This window comes from Typopeltis vanoorti, chromosome 20 (assembly GCF_054136105.1).
Source record: "Typopeltis vanoorti isolate ZY-2024b chromosome 20, IOZ_Tvanoo_1.0, whole genome shotgun sequence".
NCBI classification, from domain to species: Eukaryota; Metazoa; Arthropoda; class Arachnida; order Uropygi; family Thelyphonidae; genus Typopeltis; species Typopeltis vanoorti.
Genome location: NC_143568.1, coordinates 100,273,897 through 100,294,138, shown reverse-complemented (window position 1 = coordinate 100,294,138; position 20,242 = coordinate 100,273,897). Strand labels below are relative to the sequence as shown.

The 20,242-nt window shown below is 36.1% G+C and overlaps 1 protein-coding gene across 2 annotated transcripts in view; it reads left to right on the top strand.

Annotated features, from left to right (window-relative positions):
- Positions 1–20,242, top strand: part of LOC150095712 (uncharacterized) — a 200,006-nt gene that overhangs the window by 17,976 nt on the left and 161,788 nt on the right. For both annotated transcript variants that reach the window (XM_090410298.1, XM_090410297.1), the window contains exon 2: positions 8,856–8,974. In XM_090410298.1, coding sequence (XP_090266424.1) covers positions 8,856–8,974 — 119 coding nt within the window. The remainder of the gene's footprint in view (positions 1–8,855; positions 8,975–20,242) is intronic.

Here is a 20,242-nt window from a genome sequence, read left to right as displayed (position 1 = left end):
CAGGGAACTTCATACACTTCAGTAGCTAGATAGTCCTACTTATAAACTTGCCCAGCAGTTATCCTAGTCTCTTGGCTCCCCTTCCCCTTTTACTGGTAACTTCTGTACTTTTGTAAAAAATTCAGTCCATTTCAAATCATATCCTTAAAAATTCAGACATAATGGTTAGTTATGATGTAACTTCTTCATTTACCAATCTATCGCTAATGGATACTCTTGATTTGAACAAGTCTAAATTTCTCCCTGATATCTTTGAATTATTCAAATTTACTATGTATGTAGGCTGCTTCACATGGGGAGGAAAAATCTACAAACAGATTAATGGTACTGCTGTGAGTTTCCCCTCTCCCCGATTTAGCAAACTTTTACATGGAACACTTTGAAAGCAGAATACTTACCACAGCTACATACAAGCCCTATTATGGTTACACTTTGTTGATGTATTTGCTATTTGGCCCCATGGACACAACACTTTGGATGCTTTTGTCATCACCTACCTAAACAGCTAACACCCCAAAATTCACTTCACAGTAGGAAAAAAAATCTAATAACTGTTGACCTTTTCTTGACACATTAGTCACCCTTTCAGATGGATCACTATCATTTTCCATTTACAGAAAACTAACACACGCATGCTGGTTTTCTGTAAATGGACATGCATGCACGTGCACACACACACACACACACACACCTATATAAACAATCACATCTTCATCCAGTCCAACAGTATGGTATTTTAAAAACACTTACACAGAGAGCCAGAACCATTTGTTCTAATGATACAGCTCTGTCCACAGAATGCAAATATCTATGCCATACTTTCTTGGCCAATGGCTACAATTTCTACAAAATAGATAAGATACTACATAGCCTCATTACTTCTCCCTCCTCTAATACATAGGAACATTACCATTCCTATTCCCTATGTCAGAGGTATATTAGAAAAAATAGCCAAAGTACTAATAAAACATAGCCTTTGTACCACATTGAAACCTCATGTTAAATTAGCAACCCTGATCTGCTCTCCTAAGGATAAACTTCTCCCTCTAGCATATCTTGGAATGTATGAAGTTACTTGTAACTGTGACTTGGCCTACTATGGGTCGACAGGAAGATCTGTTAACATCTTTCTGGAAGAACTTGAAAAATACATTCGCTACCATTATTATGGCAAGTCAAGACTGGCAGACCACACTGGACACCCCTTTGCACAGGATTGGATGGAAGAAAATGAATGTACTATTTACAAGTTGTTACAGAGCAGAAAGATTATGTTTTGAGTCAGCCATGGCCATGAAGAATTCTTCTAACCTGAACAAATATGGGTGCATTCATTTGCCAAAATTTGGGAGACCGTTATCTTAAGAGCAACTCCCACATAGCTGTAACTACTTTCTCTTTTGTTTTATATATTTATTTTATTTTTTACGACATTAGAGGGTGCCAAATTAGGACTTTAGATCTTTTGTCTATTACAATTTGTATTGTTTCACTTACTGTCATGTATATATGCTATGTTGTGCCCTGAAGATGCTGATTTAAAATTCAGCAAAATATAAGCAAGTTAATAAACACCTTTTTATAAAATAGTTTATGCCTTCTAAAGAGGTTTGGTGTGCTAGTAGTTTTTCATTTTCATGATTATCCCCATACCACAATATCCTTCACACTGTTGTCACTTATGGGTTATCCTCTGCTGATTTTAGATGAATGCTGTTGTTGCCCCAACATCCAAGTGGCTGTAATTTATTTAATGGTGGTTACATCTTGCCATGTTGCATCTCCATCATTGGAAATATGTGGCTTTTTATAGAGATAGCTTTGCCACTATATGTATTTATATTATATATATTTACCTTTCCAGGGCCTTGATGGATAACTAATGAAAATTTGGATATGATCTGTTTAGCTGTTTTTGCATTGATAAATCCAAAAGCAGCTGAAACTATCATTTGTTTTATATAAGGATTTGCAGCTCTTAAGCCGAGTGTTTCATTGTCACTGACTGCTCATTACCTGAATCATTTTAGCATCTTGATGAGATTAGCTACAACTTCAATTCCAAGTTGAATATTATTGGTATCCACCACTCTATTCAGAGAAGATATTCAGCAGGATGTAGCTCACCAAAGTTGAAGCATTAAATACAGTGAATGAAGGACTAAATTCTGTCAGAAAAAAAAAAAAAGTGTCATTTTTCTTACTTTCCCTACCTATGTGGATTGTATTCATCTAATTTTGAACAAAATTTGGAATGTAATTGTTGCTTATGGTTACGTGAAAAATTCTGCCAATAAAATGCAGGCTGGTTGGAGAGGGGGGGTCATTCTCTTTCCACCGTTTCAAACTCTCCTCCACTTAGATCTATCTGTATCAAATTCTCAGTGGGGGATCTTGAATAACATAAGAAATTAAGAAATTATGCTATTCCAAGATAGGTCTAAATCATCAGTTGGAAGACGAGGCCTGCAGTGGTATCAATAAAAGAAAGGGTTCTCCACATGGATTGGCTTTATTTACTAAGGCTAAGTGAACTGAAAAAGCAATGTAAAAAAATAACTATATTCCAGATTTTGTTGAAATCAGCTAAAGAATACAAACAGCAGAAGTATCAATGGAGACATTCTCACCCTGCCTTTCAATTTGGTCTGAATAAAGTGAAATTCTTAACACCCATATGAAAGGACTATTTTCACATCTGATCAAAGGGATAAAAATGCAACCTGCATGGTTTAATCTCTTTGACCTTTAGCTTAAATCCTGGGCTGAATTTCTCAGGTCATCTTAAGAAACATATAGAACAACTAAATTCTAAATGTAGTGAGTTGTACAATGAAACCTGCAAAGGTATTCAGAGGAGTCACCATCCCAAAAAACAACTTCTCTTATATTTTACTATGACTGGAGTGAAATACTAATCAAATCTCAAGAACAGAAAAACAATTATATTCTAAATTTGATCAAAATTGCTTAAAGATTAACCTCTAGCATCAGCCAAGAAACTAAGCTGTAAATTATCATTTAAGTTATCATTTCCCTTTAGCCATGATTTTTCCTGTTCTAAGTTTTTCTCTATAATTCATCTTTGTTATGGAGCATTGGATCACTTCTGTATTAGTGGATTTTGTTGAGTAAAAAATTCCACTAGAGAAACTAATGATGTAGAGAATAATTGCCAGTCACACCGAATTACATAATTAAATCTTTTTTTTTTACACATAATAGTCTATATTGCCTGAGAATTTAAATAAAAGTCATAGAGATAAGGACAGAAGGAAAGTAACTTAAGCCCCATTTTATTTAGTTCTGGTTTCTTTATTGAACTTATTTCTATGGCTTCTAAATCATTAGTCCATATGGGTTGTTATATCAAAAAAAAAGAGAAATAGATTTAATGTAATTCTGTGTAACAGCCATGATTCTCTACTACTTCTCTATCATTTCAATAGTGGAGCCATTTACTCAAAAATCAGTGTAGTAAAAAAGCAGAGGTAATATGCCCCACAGCACAGTTGAATTATATAATTAAAGTTAGAGCGGGAAAATTGAGCTGGATTAAAGATAAAGGAGCCATGATTATTTTGAAAATAATTAATTATGCTGAAGTATTACTGATTTGTTGAAGTATTACTTTATAGAAGGAGGAGTTGCTTAAATATATAATCAAAAAGCATTTAAATTATATCTAATAAAAAACTTTATGTGTAAAAAAAAAAAGGTGCCAAGTACTGAGAAGATTGGCTGTGATTTAGAAGTGGCTATTCGCCTGATATTATTAAGAATGTTTTCCTCTGAAATTGAAACAGTATTATAATGCAATGGCAATAGTAGCTGTGTATCATTTTCATAAATCAAGTGGAATGAAGAAGTGTGCAACACTGTAGTGGTCATTATGAATGACTTTTGAATACTAATTTCTACAAACATATTTTCAAGCAACCAGATGGAGGAGGGGGGGGGGTAGGTACACAATATGTTTACAGCTCAGATTAGGTTGTATTTATTGATATCCAACCAAAACTTTTTATTAAGTTTTGGTTGGGTTTATTAGGGTTTGATTAGATATAATGATTAGATAAAATGATTGCCATTTGAGCTATTCTAGGAATATTTTATTAATATACCCTGGGTTGCCATTTCACTGTATTTTTATCAATTTTAGTTTGTTTAGTGGGATATAAATTGATATGATGAATTGAAATTGATAAATTGGTGACGTGCAGGCACACGAACGGTATAAAGCACAGGCCAGAAGGGTAACGAGCGTGGTAAAAAAAGCAAAAGCGGATTATGAAAGGAAACTAGCTATGCAAGCTAAAGAGAATCCCAAACAATTCTTTCAATATGTTGCAAGCAAAAAAAAAACTGTACATGGCAGAATGATTTTAAGGAATGCCGATGGTAAGGAGGTCACTGAATCAGTCGATATAGTGGAATTACTGAGCGAGCACTTTGCAAAAGTATATCATCCAAGTGGTAACATTGAAAGAATGAAGGAACCATTAATTTCTATGGGAATTGTGATGAATGAAGTTGAGGTGAATAGTCTATTACAGAACCTTAATGTGAATACATCTGTGGGATTGGATAGTATACCGGCACGGGTCTTACGTGAAGCGGCTAAAGAATTATCAGTGCCCTTGACCATGTTGTTTAATCTGAGTCTCGGGTCTGGTTTAGTCCTGAAGGTGTGGAAAGAGGGGAAAATAGTTCCACTGCATAAAGGAGGATCCAAGACTACTGTTGCAAATTACCGACCGATCAGCATATCAGTAGTCGTTGTCAAGGTCTTGGAGAAAGTAGTCAAGGGAAAAATACTGGAATGGATTGATGAAAATGAGATACTGTACAGGGGACAGCATGACTTTGTGAAGGGTAGATCATGCCTCAGTAACTTGCTCAAGTTTTATAACACAGTGACGGCTGAACTGGATAAGGGTAATGGGTTTATTTACAGTGATACTGCTGGACCTGGCTAAGGCCTTTGACAGGATACAGTAAACTGCAACATATGGGAATGGATATAGGGTTGGTGAGATGGATAGGTGGGTGGTTGATGGAGAGATATCAGAGAGTAGTTTATTCAGGAGTAGAGTCCAAAAGACGGCCTGTGACTTGTGGTGTGCCGCAGGGTTCTGTTCGTGGACCACTGCTGTTTAATTTGTTCATTAACGATATAGGGAAGGATCTTAGAGGAACAGTTCATTTGTTTGCTGATGATGCAAAGTTGGGTAGGGCAATGTTGAATGCAGAAGATGTCAAAATCTTGCAGGATGATTTGAATAGATCGGAGTTCTGGGTTAAGGAGAATGGATGTCAATTTAATGTGACAAAATGTAAGGTTATGCATTTTGGGGTGAAAAGATTAGCAGCAGTATACCACACTGGTGGAACTGTACTCCAGGAGATTGATGATTGATGGGAGTGTTGGTGGATAGGGAGATGAAGTTTAGGGGGCACATTGCAAAAGTGGCTAAATCAGCTCATCAACTCACTTGGTTGTTGAAAAATACTTTGACGAGCAGAGACAAGCAATTTATTGTTCTTCTGTACCGAGCCTTGATAAGACCTCATCTCGACTACTGTGCCCAGATTTGGTCACTTAGGTTTCTTCTTGATGGGGAGGAGGTGGATTGATGAACCTTTTCTCATAAGGTTCATTCCACAGCAGGTCTGTGGAATGAACCTTATGAGAAAAGGTTGAAGATTTGTGAGTTGCAGAAATTGTTTGATAGGTGGAAAAGGGGAGATATGATTGAGACATTCAAATTGCTGAAGGATTTCTATAGGATTAATTCAGAGGATATTTTTGAGATCAGGACTGGTGGTGGAAGAACTAGGGGACATCTATGGAAGCTGGTCAAGAGTGTGGTTAGCAAGGGTGTTAGAGCTGGGTTCTTTACTTTTAGAGTGTTAAATGAGTGGAATAAGCTGCCAGAGTCTGTTGTGGGTGCTATGACAGTGAGCGAGTTCAAAGCAAGGTATGATAGATAATGTGAGAATGTCGAATAGTTGTGTGGACATGATGTTTAGGGCCTCCCTCGATGAGTCTAAGGACTCCCCGGAGTCGCCCGTAATAATAATGATGAGTGCCATTGTGTATTCTTGAATTATACTGTTAACTGAAGTTGTGTGTATGGAGAAATCTTGCATTACTTAGTTTTTTTAGTAGCTGTGAATATAGAATACAGAATCTTTTTAATATACAGAAAACCATCTCACATTAATAGATATTTACATGCTCAATCTCATCATTAACAGCCTGAGCCCACATTCTCATTAATGATGATTTTGAAATAACCAAAGAACTCTGAGTTCTCTCTACCATATTCCAGAAGAATGATTTATAACAAAAGTCTGGTAACAGTCTCTCTCTCTTTCTGCGTGCCTCCCATATACGAACTTCATTACAACCAGGTTAGCAAAAATTCTCAAGAAATGCAAAATTTGAACACATTTGCAATTCTGAGCAAATTACAGTCCATGCTTTATTCAGTTAATCCCAAATACAGCAGCCAAAAAGTACCCAGGTGTATGCCACCCTTTGGTAGGATTTTTGGGTCCCATATTACAGATAAACAGAAGTAGAGATATACATCAGACATCACATATGAGACATACAGTGCCTCAGCGCTATCCAGTCTTGTACTATATCAGGTGGAAAGATAATCGAATCCACAAAAATACCCAATCCTAATCATCTGCATGTAAACTTCAGCTCTTATCAGGATGTTATTCAACCACAGTTCAACTGTCATGAAAATAGGACCATGTGCACATGCTCAACAATACCACATCCAGAATTGTTTCAGACTATAGTGAATTTTTTTTTTTTTTTTTTTTTTGAGTAATGATATGTTTACTGCATTTTGTTGTATTTTTTCTGAATGTGTATATTTGCACTACATGAAGTCTCCAAGAGTAGGATGACGCTTGTCATTCTTGTAAAATAAATCACAGTAGTTTACTCTTTTTTGTGTGTTTCTTTCAGCTTAATTAGCTATATTAACTATATACGAGGATGGTCTGAAAATTTCTCAGCCCAACAATGAAAAAACGAATTTATAATTTCAAAATTATTTTTATTTTTCAACATAATCTCCGTTAAGACTAATACATTTATTCCAGCGATGCTCCAGCGCCATTATCCTGTCTCTGCAGTGGTTCTCAGTAAGATCTGCAAAATACCCCTCTACAGCTGCAATCACCTCTTGATTCGAAGAAAAATACTGACCAGAGAGGAAGATCTTTAATTTTGGGAAGAGATAGAAGTCAGAGGGAGCCAAATCTGGGGAATAGGGTGGAGGTTCCAACAATTCATAATGCAGATCCCTTAATTTTCCCATTGCCAAAATCAGGACAATTTTGCATTGTCCTGATGAAAGATGATTTTTTTGTTCTGCAAACCTGGGTCTTTTCTCATGAACTTTTTCACCGTCTGGTTAAAAGATCGGAATAATATTCCCTGGTTATTGTTTTACCCTTTTCAAGATAATTAATAAACAAAATGCTTTTAGCACCAAAACACCAATACCATGACCTTTCCTGCTGATGGAACCTACTTTGTCTTCTTTGGTGGTGAACAACCAGCTTCTGTTCGCTGTTTTGACTGCTGGTTGGATTCTGGTGTGTAATGGTGAATCCAAGTGTCATCCATAGTTATAAATCGATGCACAAAATCAGTTTTATTCTTGTTAAAAATGCTCCAAGCATTGTTCAGAGATTTTCACGTGAGTGCGTTTTTGATCTGCTGTGAGCAAGCACGGCACCCATCTTGCACAAAGCTTTTTCATATGCAATTCTTCATGCAAAATATATCCTACATGTTCTTTTGAAATGCCTATAGTCTCAGCAATTTCATGCACTTGGACTCACTGGTCATCCAATAATATCGTGCACTCGATCAACGATTTCTGATGTTGTTACACTTTTTGGACATCCTTCACGTTAATCATCTGCATGGCTGGTATGGCCATGTTTAAACTCGGCAGCCCATTTCTTAATTGTTGAAGATGAAGGAGAAGAGTGTCCATAAACTTTTATGAACTTTGAATCTATTATACCTTCTTTTACCAAAGAATTTTATAACTGCACAATACTCAATTTTATCGATTTCAGGGAATACAACACTTTTGCTTCAGACAGCTGTATAAAACAAACTACTTGATAGAATGATTTGCAATTTCACATGGATGCTTATGACAGATGTACCAACTTAGGGAAAAAAAATCTTGCTGATAGCGTTGCCATCTATGATCGAGGCCGAGAACATTTCAGACCACCCTTGTATTTAGATATATTTATATGATAAACACTTCAACAGATATCAACAGTTTGTTTCCAGCAAATAAATAAAGCCATTTCAAAATGTTTAAAATAAAAATGCTGCAACAAGTGAGAATCATATGTTGTTATATTTGAATATAACAATATATGATCTGGGGAATATGTTTGGGAATATGTGTAGAATTAAATAATGCTTTCATATGTTAATATTATTTGGATGAAATTCAAATGGTATTTCTGTTCCTCAAAATGCCCAAGTAAATGCTGAAAACATTCTTCACAAATGGTAAATTCTGAATGTGTTCCTTCATCATAAATGGATGAAAATCTTTCTGAATTTTGATTATTTTATTATATATATATATATATATATATATATATTATATCAATTAAGTATGCATCACAGTTGAATTGATGAATATTTGAATTTCTTTGAAAGTGTCAAGAAGTTGAAGTTCATACATTAGAATTAGATTATTTTGAAGGTATTATTTGCTTGACATTTATACTTTTCTTGCTACTGAATTCTTGAATTTAATTATCACATTCCTTTGTGATTACCATTTTAGCTGAAAGGAAGCTTACAGCGACATAAATATGCACATCATATGAAATTATTCCAGAAGCTGCCTAGACGGTTAGCATTTCGATTAGCTGATCTAGTTAGTGAATCTGTTCTTTTTTCTGGGTAAGTTTTTTTTTTTTTTACCCCACATATTCTTGCAATGAATTTTTGTAAACGTTTTTTTGTTTGGGAATATGTGTAGAATGAAATAACGCTTTCCTATGTTAATATTATTATTATTCTTATATTACTAGTCTTTGAGATGAAGATTTAAAATAGATGACACGTTACTAAATAATAACTATGGAATGTTATATTTGTGCAGTAGTGCTCAGGAAGAAGTAGCTATAGTATTCAGCACTGAACACAAAGATAAACTTCTTGAAGTGCAGGCAATTTCAAGTAGATTAATATGGTCAGATTTCAAAATGAGAAACAATCGGATTTATTTTTGCCTATGATTTGATCTCTAAAGGAAAAACTTTTCCTTTAGGGATCAAATTGATCCCTAAAGGAAAAGTTTTTTGTAGTAAATACAGTACAGTGTGAAATGAATCCCAGACATAAAGTCTGGGATTTGGGAAATATTTACAAAAAAGAATAAGATTAATGATATGATAAGTACCTACTGGATTTCTCTTCAAGACATTGAACTAGTCATTACTGACACCGTGTTTCAAATTTAATGTGTACATAAATTTACATGGAGAGAACACAAGAAACAAGGAAAGTCTTATTGATAGTGATTTCTTTACAACAATTTAGGATATACAGGGGATTTGAAACAGAAAGTGATCAATATTTAGTTTTGAGCAGAATGATAATGAGTATGATGTTGAAAAGAAAATCCTGTAGGAAAATTTTTAAAAGAATTAAAGTTGAGTAATATTCAGAGGTGAGCAGCGTGAAAGCGAGAAGAAAACCTTATACACTTAGTGGCAAAATCTGAAGAAACAGTTGATCGATTTAGATAAAAAGGCATTAAGGTTGTGTGCAAGGATATAAAATCTAAACTTCATTTTGGACTGAAGAAATTCAGGCCAAATATCTGCTATCAGGATCAAATCTTCACTTTACGACAAATAGTTGAAAAATCATGGGAATATAACAAAGATCTGTATTTACATTTTGTCGATCTGGAAAAGGCATATGACAAGGTGCCAAGAGAGAGCCTATTCAATGTGCTACTATATAGTATCAATGGAGTATTATATCAAGCAATACTTAGTCTTTATTTGAGTTGTAAGTCAGCAGTTAGAATTGAAGGAAGTACAGGAAGATGGTTTAATGTTAAATCTGGTGTGAGACAAAGATGTACATTATCCCTTCTGTTATCATTATCTATATGGATCACATTATGAAGGAAAGTGGTATTAAACCTGATATCAAAATTGGAGTTCTTTATGTGGACGATATTATACTTCTAAATAAATCTGTTACAAGTCTGCAAGATTCCCTGACTGAATTAATTAACTGTTGTAATAGATATGGTATGAAGGTCAGCAATAACAAGACAAAGACAATGAAAAAAGCAGAAGCATTGAAAATATCAACTGTGTTCTGAATGACAAACCTGTGGAACAAGTAAAACATTTCCACTACTTAGGCATGATTTTTAGTGAAGATGGTAAATTAAATATGGAAATAGACAACAGAATCATCAAAGCTGGTATGGTAGGAAGTCAATTGAATAAATTCATATGGAGTAAAAGAGAAATTAGTCGGAACACTAAATTAGCTGTATACAAGACAGTGTTCAAACCAGTTTTAACTTATTGATCTGAGAGCTGGGTCAGAAGTAAAACACTTGACCAAAGACTAGAGACTGCAGATATCAGAGTCCTGAGAAAGATTAGAGGTGTGAACAGATGGCATCTATGGCAATATCATATTAAAAACGAGGATATTAGGAAAGAATTTGACATTGTCAGCATCCAGGAATGCGTTAGCGGTACTAATCTCAGGTGGTATGGTCACTTAAACAGAATGGGCGAGAAAAGATTAGCAAAACAAGTGTTCTCTGCCAGGTTGGCAAGAAAACGACCCAGAGGAAGACCAAGATATAGGTGGATTGATACGGTACAAAAGTGCCTTAGACGATAGAAATATAAGATCTGATAATGTTGGAGTCTTGACAAGCAACAGACTGATTTGGAGGAAAATTGTATATGGGAAATTAGTAATGTAAATTTTTCATGTAGTACTATTTTATCCTGTACACCCCTTGAGAGTACATGGCCGGAATTTGATGATGATAATAATATTATATGTTATAATAAATAATATTTATAAATAATAAATAATATAATAAATACAAAATGTTATATTCAGGCAATGACAATTAAGGAAAAGAAGGAGTAGCCATAGTATTCAACACTAAATACGAGGCTAATCTTCTTGAATGGCAGGCAGTCTCAAATAGAGTGATGTGGGCAAATATGAGAATGGGAAACTGGACAGTGAGACTTATTTGTGCCTATGATCCCACAGAAGATTCTACTAAGGTAGAAGTGGAGGAATTTTTTGAGGATTTAGAGAAAGCAACTGACACAATGAAAAAGGAAAAGTTGGTTGTTGTTAGAGATCTAAATAGCAGAGTAGGAAATGATTGTCAGACATATTTAAATACTTTGGAAAAATTTGGAGAAAAGAGCAGAGCTAATAATAATGGCAAATACCTGTTGGATTTCTGCTCAAGACATGGACTGGTTATTACTAACACAATGTTCCAACATAAAAATGTGCACAAATTCACATGGAGAGAAGTGGCAAGGAATAAGATCTCACTGACCATGTTATTGTCAATAGTGATATTTTCTCACTGGTGCAGAACAGTATACAGAGGATTTGAAATTGGAAGTGATCACCATTTAGTCTTGAGCAGGATATAATTGAATTTCATATTGAAAAGAAAAACATGTAAAAAGGTTTTAAAGCGAATAAAAGTTGAGCAGCTCTCAGATGTAAACTGTAGATTAAAATACACAAACATTATTCAAAAAAAAATGAAAGTGTTTGAGAACAGGAACCAAACCTTGGAGATTCAGTGGCATGCTTGAAGTAGAAAAAGGCATCAAAAACCTGAAATGTGGAAAAGCAGCAGGAGTAGATGATATTCAACCAGAAATGCTCAAGTATGGTGGTATAATCATCTTACAGTGCTGCACTACATTGTTCAGAAAGCCTGGACAGAGAAATAAATTTTTAGTTGATTGGAGTTGAGCTCTCACAGTACCCATATGTAAAAAGAGAAATAAAACTGAATGTGAGAATTAGAAAGGGATTTCATTACTGAGTGTTCCTGGTAAGATGTATGCAAGTATACTTGAGAAATGGTTGAGAAGGATTGTAGAAGAGAAGCTTGATGAAGAACAAGCTGGATTCAGGCCAACTAGAGGCTAATAAAATTAGTTTAATCCTTTATCCAAGTGTGAGCAAACAAAGTTTGCACCTGAAAGTATCTTCAGGACTCGGGTAAGGTGGTACAACATCAGAGCAATTCGTTGCAAAGGTGGAGCAAGCTACCAACACTCCTATCTCAGTATCTCCTATAATGCAAAACACATCTCCTTGTAGATATATCTAATGTTATGCATTAAGGGAAGGACCACTACCCAGACTAGTTTCGACCTTTATTGAGGTCTCTTCAGTGGGAGCCAGGCCCAAGTGGAGATGCCAGGCAGAAGCATTAGCAGGACATCTCCACCTATAGGAGTTGCCAAATGGTGTGCCACCCTTTTTTAATAAATTACTCTGGATTTGGAGATTGTTGTACCACCTTACCCCAGTCCTGAAGATACTTTCAGGCACACACTTTGTTTGCTCACACTTGGATAAAGGATTAAACTAATTTTATTATACTCTAACCAAGTGAAAAATAAACTTTCAACATCTAGAAGCTGTTAGGATCAGATTTTCACTTTATGACAGATAGTTGAGCAATCATTGACATATAACAAACTTCTGTATTTAAGTTTTGTAGTTCTGGAAAAGGGATATGACAAGGTGCCAAGAGAGAAGCTATTTAAAATACTACAGTTATATGGTGTTAATGGGGCATTATATCAAGCAATACTTTGTCTTTATTTGAGATATAAGTCAGGTTAGAATTGAAGGAAGTACAGGAAGGTGGTTTAATGTTAAATCTGGTGTGAGACAAGGATGTATATTATCTCCTCTGTCATTCATTATCTATATGGATCATATTATGAAGAAAAGTGGTATTAAACCTGATATTAAAATTAGAGATGCTAATTTGCTTTATGCAGATGATGTTGTGATTCTAAATAAATCTGCTACAAGTCTGCAAGATTCCCTGACTAAATTGAATGACTGTTGTAATAGATTTGGTATGAAGGTCAGCATTAAAAAGACAAAGACAATGAAAATAGGCAGAAACATTGAAAATATCAACTGCATTGTGAATGGAGAGCCTGTAGAAGAAGTAATACATTTCAGCTATTCAGGCATGATTTTTATTGAAGATGGTAAATTAAATATGGAAATAGACATTTCTTTCTGTAACTGAATAAATTTATATGGAATAAGGAAGTTAGCCAAAACACTAAATTAGCTGTATACAAGACAGTGTTCAAACCAGTTTTAACTTATGGATCTGAGAGCTGGGTTTGAAGTCAAACACTTGACCAAAGACTAGAGACTGCAGATATGAGAGTCCTGAGAAAGATTAGGGGCATGAACAGATAGCATCAATGGCAATATTATATTAAAAACGAGAATATTAGTAAAGAACTTGAGATTGTCAGCATCCAGGAATGCAATAGCTAATCTCAGGTGATATGGTCACTTAAAGAGAATGGGTGAGGAAAAGTTAGCGAAACAAGTGTTTTCTGCCAGGTTGGCTGGAAAAGACCCAGAGGAAGACCAAGATGTAGGTGGGTTGATACAGTAAAAAGTGACTTAGAAGACAGAAATATAAGTCCTGATGATATTGGAGTCTTGACAGGTAACAGACTGATTTGGAGAAAAATTGTAGATAGGAAGTTAGTAATGATAAATTTTTCACGTAGTCATATCCTATACACCTCTTGAGGGTATATATCAGGAATTTGATGATGATGATGCTTTTGGATAACAATAACTGGTTGATAACATTAAGCAAAGTATATAAAATTTGCATCATTTATTTCACTTTATTGTTATGAACATTATTTAATTTAATTTATTGTTATAAACAAGTTTTTAATAATATCCTACAACATAAAATTTATTTTAAAAACTTATTTAGTATTGTCTGTTTTGTGTGTGAATACAGTAGTTCATGAATAAATTGCTCATACTTATAATGCCTTTCGAAGTTTGTCGTTTTATGTTGTTCACACACCGTGACGAAGTATTCGTAGAGCTTCTTGCATCTGGACATTGGTTGGAGCAAATTCTAAAATTTGTTATTCTATACTTTATTAGGTTCACTTTCTTGTATTAGTTTAAAGTTCTCATTGGAAGCAGCTTAACATATTTTTGACAATGTCATTGTAGCCACCACTTCAATGTTGTTATCGATATCCGACCAATTTTCAAATTCTTCGTCTGGGGTTTTATCAAAAATTTCATTTGTAAGATATTCAAATTCTTCAGAAGAAGGAGTTTCAGAGTTTGTTTTAAAAAATCCACCTTTTTGGAAGCAGTTTTCAGTAGTCTTCTCCGAGACTTGCTTTCATGACATTGCTACCAAATGCAATGCATCAAGATGGTTAATCTTTTTTGCAATTTCACTTGCATCAGATTGGTCTTTTATATAATCAAGTTCAGCTATAATTCTTGCACGAACTTCCTTGCGATAATAAGCTTTAAAAGCTCGTATGATGCCTTGGTCACATGGTTGAATTAACGATGTAGTATTTGAAGACAAGAAAATTACTTTGATGTTCTTTAATTAATTTAAGATTCCACTTACCTAACCAATTGTTGAAAATGTCATTAGTCATCCAAACATTTGCACTAGAACAGTAGCGAACATACAAACTTCTGATACCTTTAAAACACTGACGATTTTTACTTTTTTCCAATACTAGGAGCTCTCTTTTCTCACCTTTCATATTAGCACAACAAAGAACTGTCACTCGCTCTTTTGAAGATTTAAATCCTTTAGTACAGTACTTTCATTTTAAAAAAAATATGTATTCTCAGGCATTGCACGAAAATAGAGTCCTGTTTCGTCTGCATTGTAACTATCCTTAGAAGAATATTCAGCAATAATTGTTGGCCACTCGGTCTTAATCCACACATCAGCTGATAAAAAATCAGCACTTTTTTTTACCATGAATACGCTTGTATATTCTCTTGCTTTTTTCCACCTGTTAAACCATCCATCAGTTGCGGTGAAATTTTCTTTGCCCATTGTTTTTGCAAGTTCTGCTTTTTGACTCATCAAAGTCTCATTAATCGAATCACCTTTTTCACGAACATTACTAAACCAAATTTTTAATGCTGATTCAACTTGAGTATCCTTACCTATTGGGCTCTCTTCCAATCCATATTCTCATTAGTAAGAGCTGAAGTTTCAATGGTTGATGGTTTTTTTTTTAAGATTTTATACAAGAGTGGTTGTGAAATTTTTTACAGCTGCAACTACGCTGACTCATTTTGGGAAACTTATCATAGCACTCAAAATTCTTTGCTTTTCTTGATAAGATAAATTTTTAAGTTTTTGCTTCTGCCACAATGCCAAGGGCTGTTTTAATGAGCACTTAAAGTCAAATTCACTTACTGAAAGAGAGCACGAAAACAAACTCGAAAATTCAGAATTAGACTGTATTTAGACCTCCTGCATTTGCCTGGAGATTAAAGGAAGATTAGCAAGAAAGTCAGATTTCGACAAATGTTCTTTGTCAAATTTCTCCTGATTAACTCTTATTTCTTAGAATTCTGAGACGCAAGAGACTAAACATTTGAGTATTTTAATAATAGATGGATATTAGAATAGATGGATTATTTTTAATTCATTTTAAATGTGTGTTTTGTGACCAACTAATAACAATAGCCTATTGATAATATTATCCGCGATCACAATAAGCGGATTTTACTGTATATTCATGGATCAAGATGAAAAAGAGTCAGGATCTGAATATCAACACAATATCTGTATTGATAGTTTGGAACCATTAACAGACAAAGCAATCACAACTGACTCAGGCAACCCAATCCATTCGTTCACCACTCTCCAAGCAAAACATCTAGTCCCCACGCCCTTGCTAACCACGCTCTTATCTAACTTCCAGGGATGACCTCTTGTTCTGCTCCCACTAGTCAAGTGCTGAAACAATAGCTCATTAACCAACTTTTGCAATCCACAAACCCTTAATCTATCCTCATAGGGAGCATTCCACAGACCACTAACGATGTTCATCACTTATCTCTGGATCCTCTTCACCACTTCCTTATCCCCAAGAAACCAAAGTGACTACACCTGAGCACAGTAATGCAGATTTATTTATTCGTATGGATTTATTATTTATTTAGCATATGGCAATCTACGTGCAGTTATAAAGGTACATAAATCAAAATAAATATATAGAAAGTAAGTGACAAACAATTAGAATAAAACAAAGACACTTATACTTTCAACAAACAAAACACTTATAGGTTAATATCAAGTTGTCTAATCCAGTCTATAACAGGTGGTATCGCCTCCAGGAAGTCGTTTCTTTGGCCTGTGTATGCACGAAGACTGCACTCAGTAGAGATGTGGTGAATTGATTGATTCGGGTGCCCGCAGTCACATTCCAGTGAGGGAATTTTCCCCCACTTGTAGAGAGAGAGAGCTTGCACATCTTCCATGTCCAGTGCGAATCCTGTTCAGCGTTGTCCAAGTCTTTCGGCTCAGTTCCATACCCAGGATGTTGAGATGATGCCTATCAAACCAAGTTTGGAGCATTGGTATTTATGCTCCACGTTTGCTTCCATCGTTCTTTGGTGTTGTAGTTGGCTGTTCTCAGGTGTTTAGCTTCACAACGAGGGGGCTTTCTTGATTTCAGTCTGTTGAGCTGTAGCTCTAGTATGTCATTGTGTATAGGCAATTCAATGTTTCTGAGTATTTTATCATATTCACGTAGTAGAGCATCATGTCCTTGTAAGTTTGGCGGTATTATGTTACTCAGCATTGGGAGCCAGTAAATAGGAGTCTTTTTTATGGTTCCAGTGATAAGTCGCATTGCGATGTTAAGCTGGCAGTCAATTAGTTTGGTATGGCAGCTGTTGAGCCAAACAGGAGTGCAGTACTCTACCACCGAAAAACCAGTCCAAGTGCGGATGTTCTTAATGTGGTTACTGCTGCACCCCAAGATGTGCCACATAATTTCTGGATGATGTTGTTTCTGGTTCTAGTTTTTCCAGCTGTGTTTTCAGCATGTTTCTTATATGATAAGGTGCAATCAAGTGTAACTCCTAGGTATTTAGGATATTTGTTATGGTGTAGAATTGAGTTTCCAAATCGGAGGTTCAGCTCGTCATGTGCCAGTTTATTGCTGAGATGGAATGGTAACACTTCAGTTTTACTTTGGCTTGGTTGCAGTCTCCATTTTTTAAAGTAGTTATGCATAGCACCAAGGTCATTTGTGAGAGTTTCCTCCATCCGTTTTAGTTCCCTATTTCTGGTGGCTAATGCTATGTCATCTGCATAGCAGAATTCTCTAGATGCTGTATCTAGCAGGTCAGCTATGTATAGGTTAAATAAGAGAGGGGCCAGCACTGAGCCTTGTGGTAGGCCGTTGTTGAGTTTCTTTTGATTATTGATATTTTCTCCAAGGATAACACGGAAATATCTATTTCTTAGCATATTATTAATAAGCTATATTGTTCTTCATCCCGGTAGTACTTTCATTAGTTTATACAGCATGCCCTCTCTTCAGACAGTGTCATATGCGGCAGTTAAATCAAGGAAAACTACAGAAATTTTAAGATTTTGTTGAAAGCCCACTTCAATGAATGATGTCAGCACCAGAACCTGGTCACAACAGCTGTGATCGGGCCTAAAGACTGCCTGTTCTATCGGAACATGTTCAAGGTGTTACTTATGTGGTTGTACAGTAGTCTTTCCAGTAATTTATATGTGCAGCTTAGTAGTGTGATTGGACGATAGTTTTGTGGGTTGTCAATTGATTTTCCAGGTTTGGAAAGGGCTATGATCTTAGTTCTCTTAAATTCCTTTGGCAACACATCCGGTGTTCATTATTTCCGAGAAGAAACGGGCGAGCCATTTTTTTGGTATTTTTGCCGGTATGAATAAGAAATTTCGGGTGAACTCTATCAAACCCTGGGGCCTTTCCCATATTTATATCAGCTAGTGCATTGTTGATTTCCTCATCACTGAAGGGTCTTGCATATTCTGATTTGTCTTGTAGTTTTCCCTTCAGGTCTCTGGCTTCTCTTTTAACTTTAATGGTATGGTTTTTATCACGTTGGCATCTCGAGATTCTAGTAATGTGGTTATCAACTTGGTTTGGTGTTACATCTGTCTTTTTAGTAGTCATCATTGTAGCACATCCTAGCTTCTGTAATACACTCTAGACCTTCCTGCTGGAGTGCCTGAGGTCCGGTCCCTCAACTGTTTCGATCCAGCATTGTCTTGCTGTATTCAAGTCGTGGAGGAGATCTTCTGCGATTTCCAGATCACCACTCTCCATAAATTTCTCGTAGAGCTGTTTGCTCTGTTCGTTCCATCCAGGGATATACTCCTTTCTGTAGGGGATATGTTTTTTAGCTGTAGAGATGACAGCTCCTACAAATCGATTGTAGTTATTGGGTACAGGAGGTATGAAACGAACACACTTGTCAAGGTCAGTGGCACATTTTTCCCAATCGGCTCTTTGAAGGTTCCATTTTGGGCAGGGAATTGATCGGACAAGAGGTATTTTTATGCCCACTTCAAAGAGGACTGGTCGATGTTGGCTGTGAAGGAAGTCACCGAAAACTCTTCTTTCAGCAGGTAGAGGTTCATTCATGTTGTTCCTCTAACAACATGTTAGAGGTGACTGACGAAGAGGGATCATAGTCCCTTCTCCATGCTGCTGATCTGAAGGTACCACGTTCTTTAGTGTCAAAGACCATGTAGATATTGGAAGTGTCAGCCCAGTCGGTGAGGGCTATGCCGCATTCATCATTCTGAGCATACTTCCATAACTCATGGTGGCTATTGAAGTCTTCTGCATGTATAGTTGGGTGGCTCAAAAGAGGGAGAACTTGTTGAGGCCATTGGACGTTTGGTGGCTTGTAGACATTAGCAAGCGTCAGTTCGCCCAACTTTGTCACGATCAAGCTGACATCATCATCACTTGATGCAGTAACAAGTTCAGTCTGCTCAATGTTGTTGCATGCATATGTCGCTATGCCACCATATGCATGGTGGTAAGTTGCTCCTACAAGCTGGTAGCCATATATTCTCCCTCTTCTGTACAAGTCTTCTTCAGTAACAGCATGTGTTTCCTGGAGGAGTATAATGTCTATATTTTGGTCAAGAAGGAATTTTGAAAGGTATTCACATTTTGATTTGCTAATTCTTTCGATGTTAAGATGACAGATTCCGACTTGGGGTTCGAGATTTCTAGTCAGTTGGTTCTTCAAACCATTCACTTCTGATTGCTGCATGTAGTTAGTAGCCAGGAGATCCATGGATAGACTGGCTGCCAAGGTCGTTCTAGCTCATTTAGCGTTATCCAGGGTGCACCACGAGGAAGTGAGCTAGGATTGCACCCCTATTCATATGGAGTTTCCTCCCTTTTCTCCCACGTTCCTATTGAGGCAAGTTGAGCCCCCTCATGGGGGGTTAAGTATTTATGACTGTTGATCCGTGCGTGTGTTCACGGAGCCGGTTTGCCTGCTTGCAGGATGAAAAACCCGAGATAAACTGGTGTAAAAAAACCCTGTTGTCCACACCCAAGACTGTGGACAGCTTGTATGGTGTAATTGGTAGGACAGATGATCCACTAGATTAGTTGAGGCTTAACAATAGCCTTCTGACTTCCCATTACAACATGCTGGCTACGAGTTCAAATCTCACGTGAGACATGGATGGTTGTAAAACCGAGCACCTAAACTATGAATTAGTAATCCAGATGTGGTTGTATCATGGCTTTATAAAGAGGAAGATAATTCCCTTATCTCTGCTTGTTAGTGTGTTCTTCAATAAACTGAGCACAGATGGAACTGTGCTCAGTTTCCTGGAGCACAGTTCCATCATTGTGATACACAGCTTGTAATCTTTGTATCCTAAAATGCATAACTTTACATTTTTCCACATGAAATTGGCAACTATTATATTTTGCGCATATTATAAAGCTTTTCAAATCATCCTGCAAGCTCTCTGCATCACTTTGATTAACTATTACTCTACCCATCTTTGCATCATCAGCAAACAACTGAATATCTCCATTC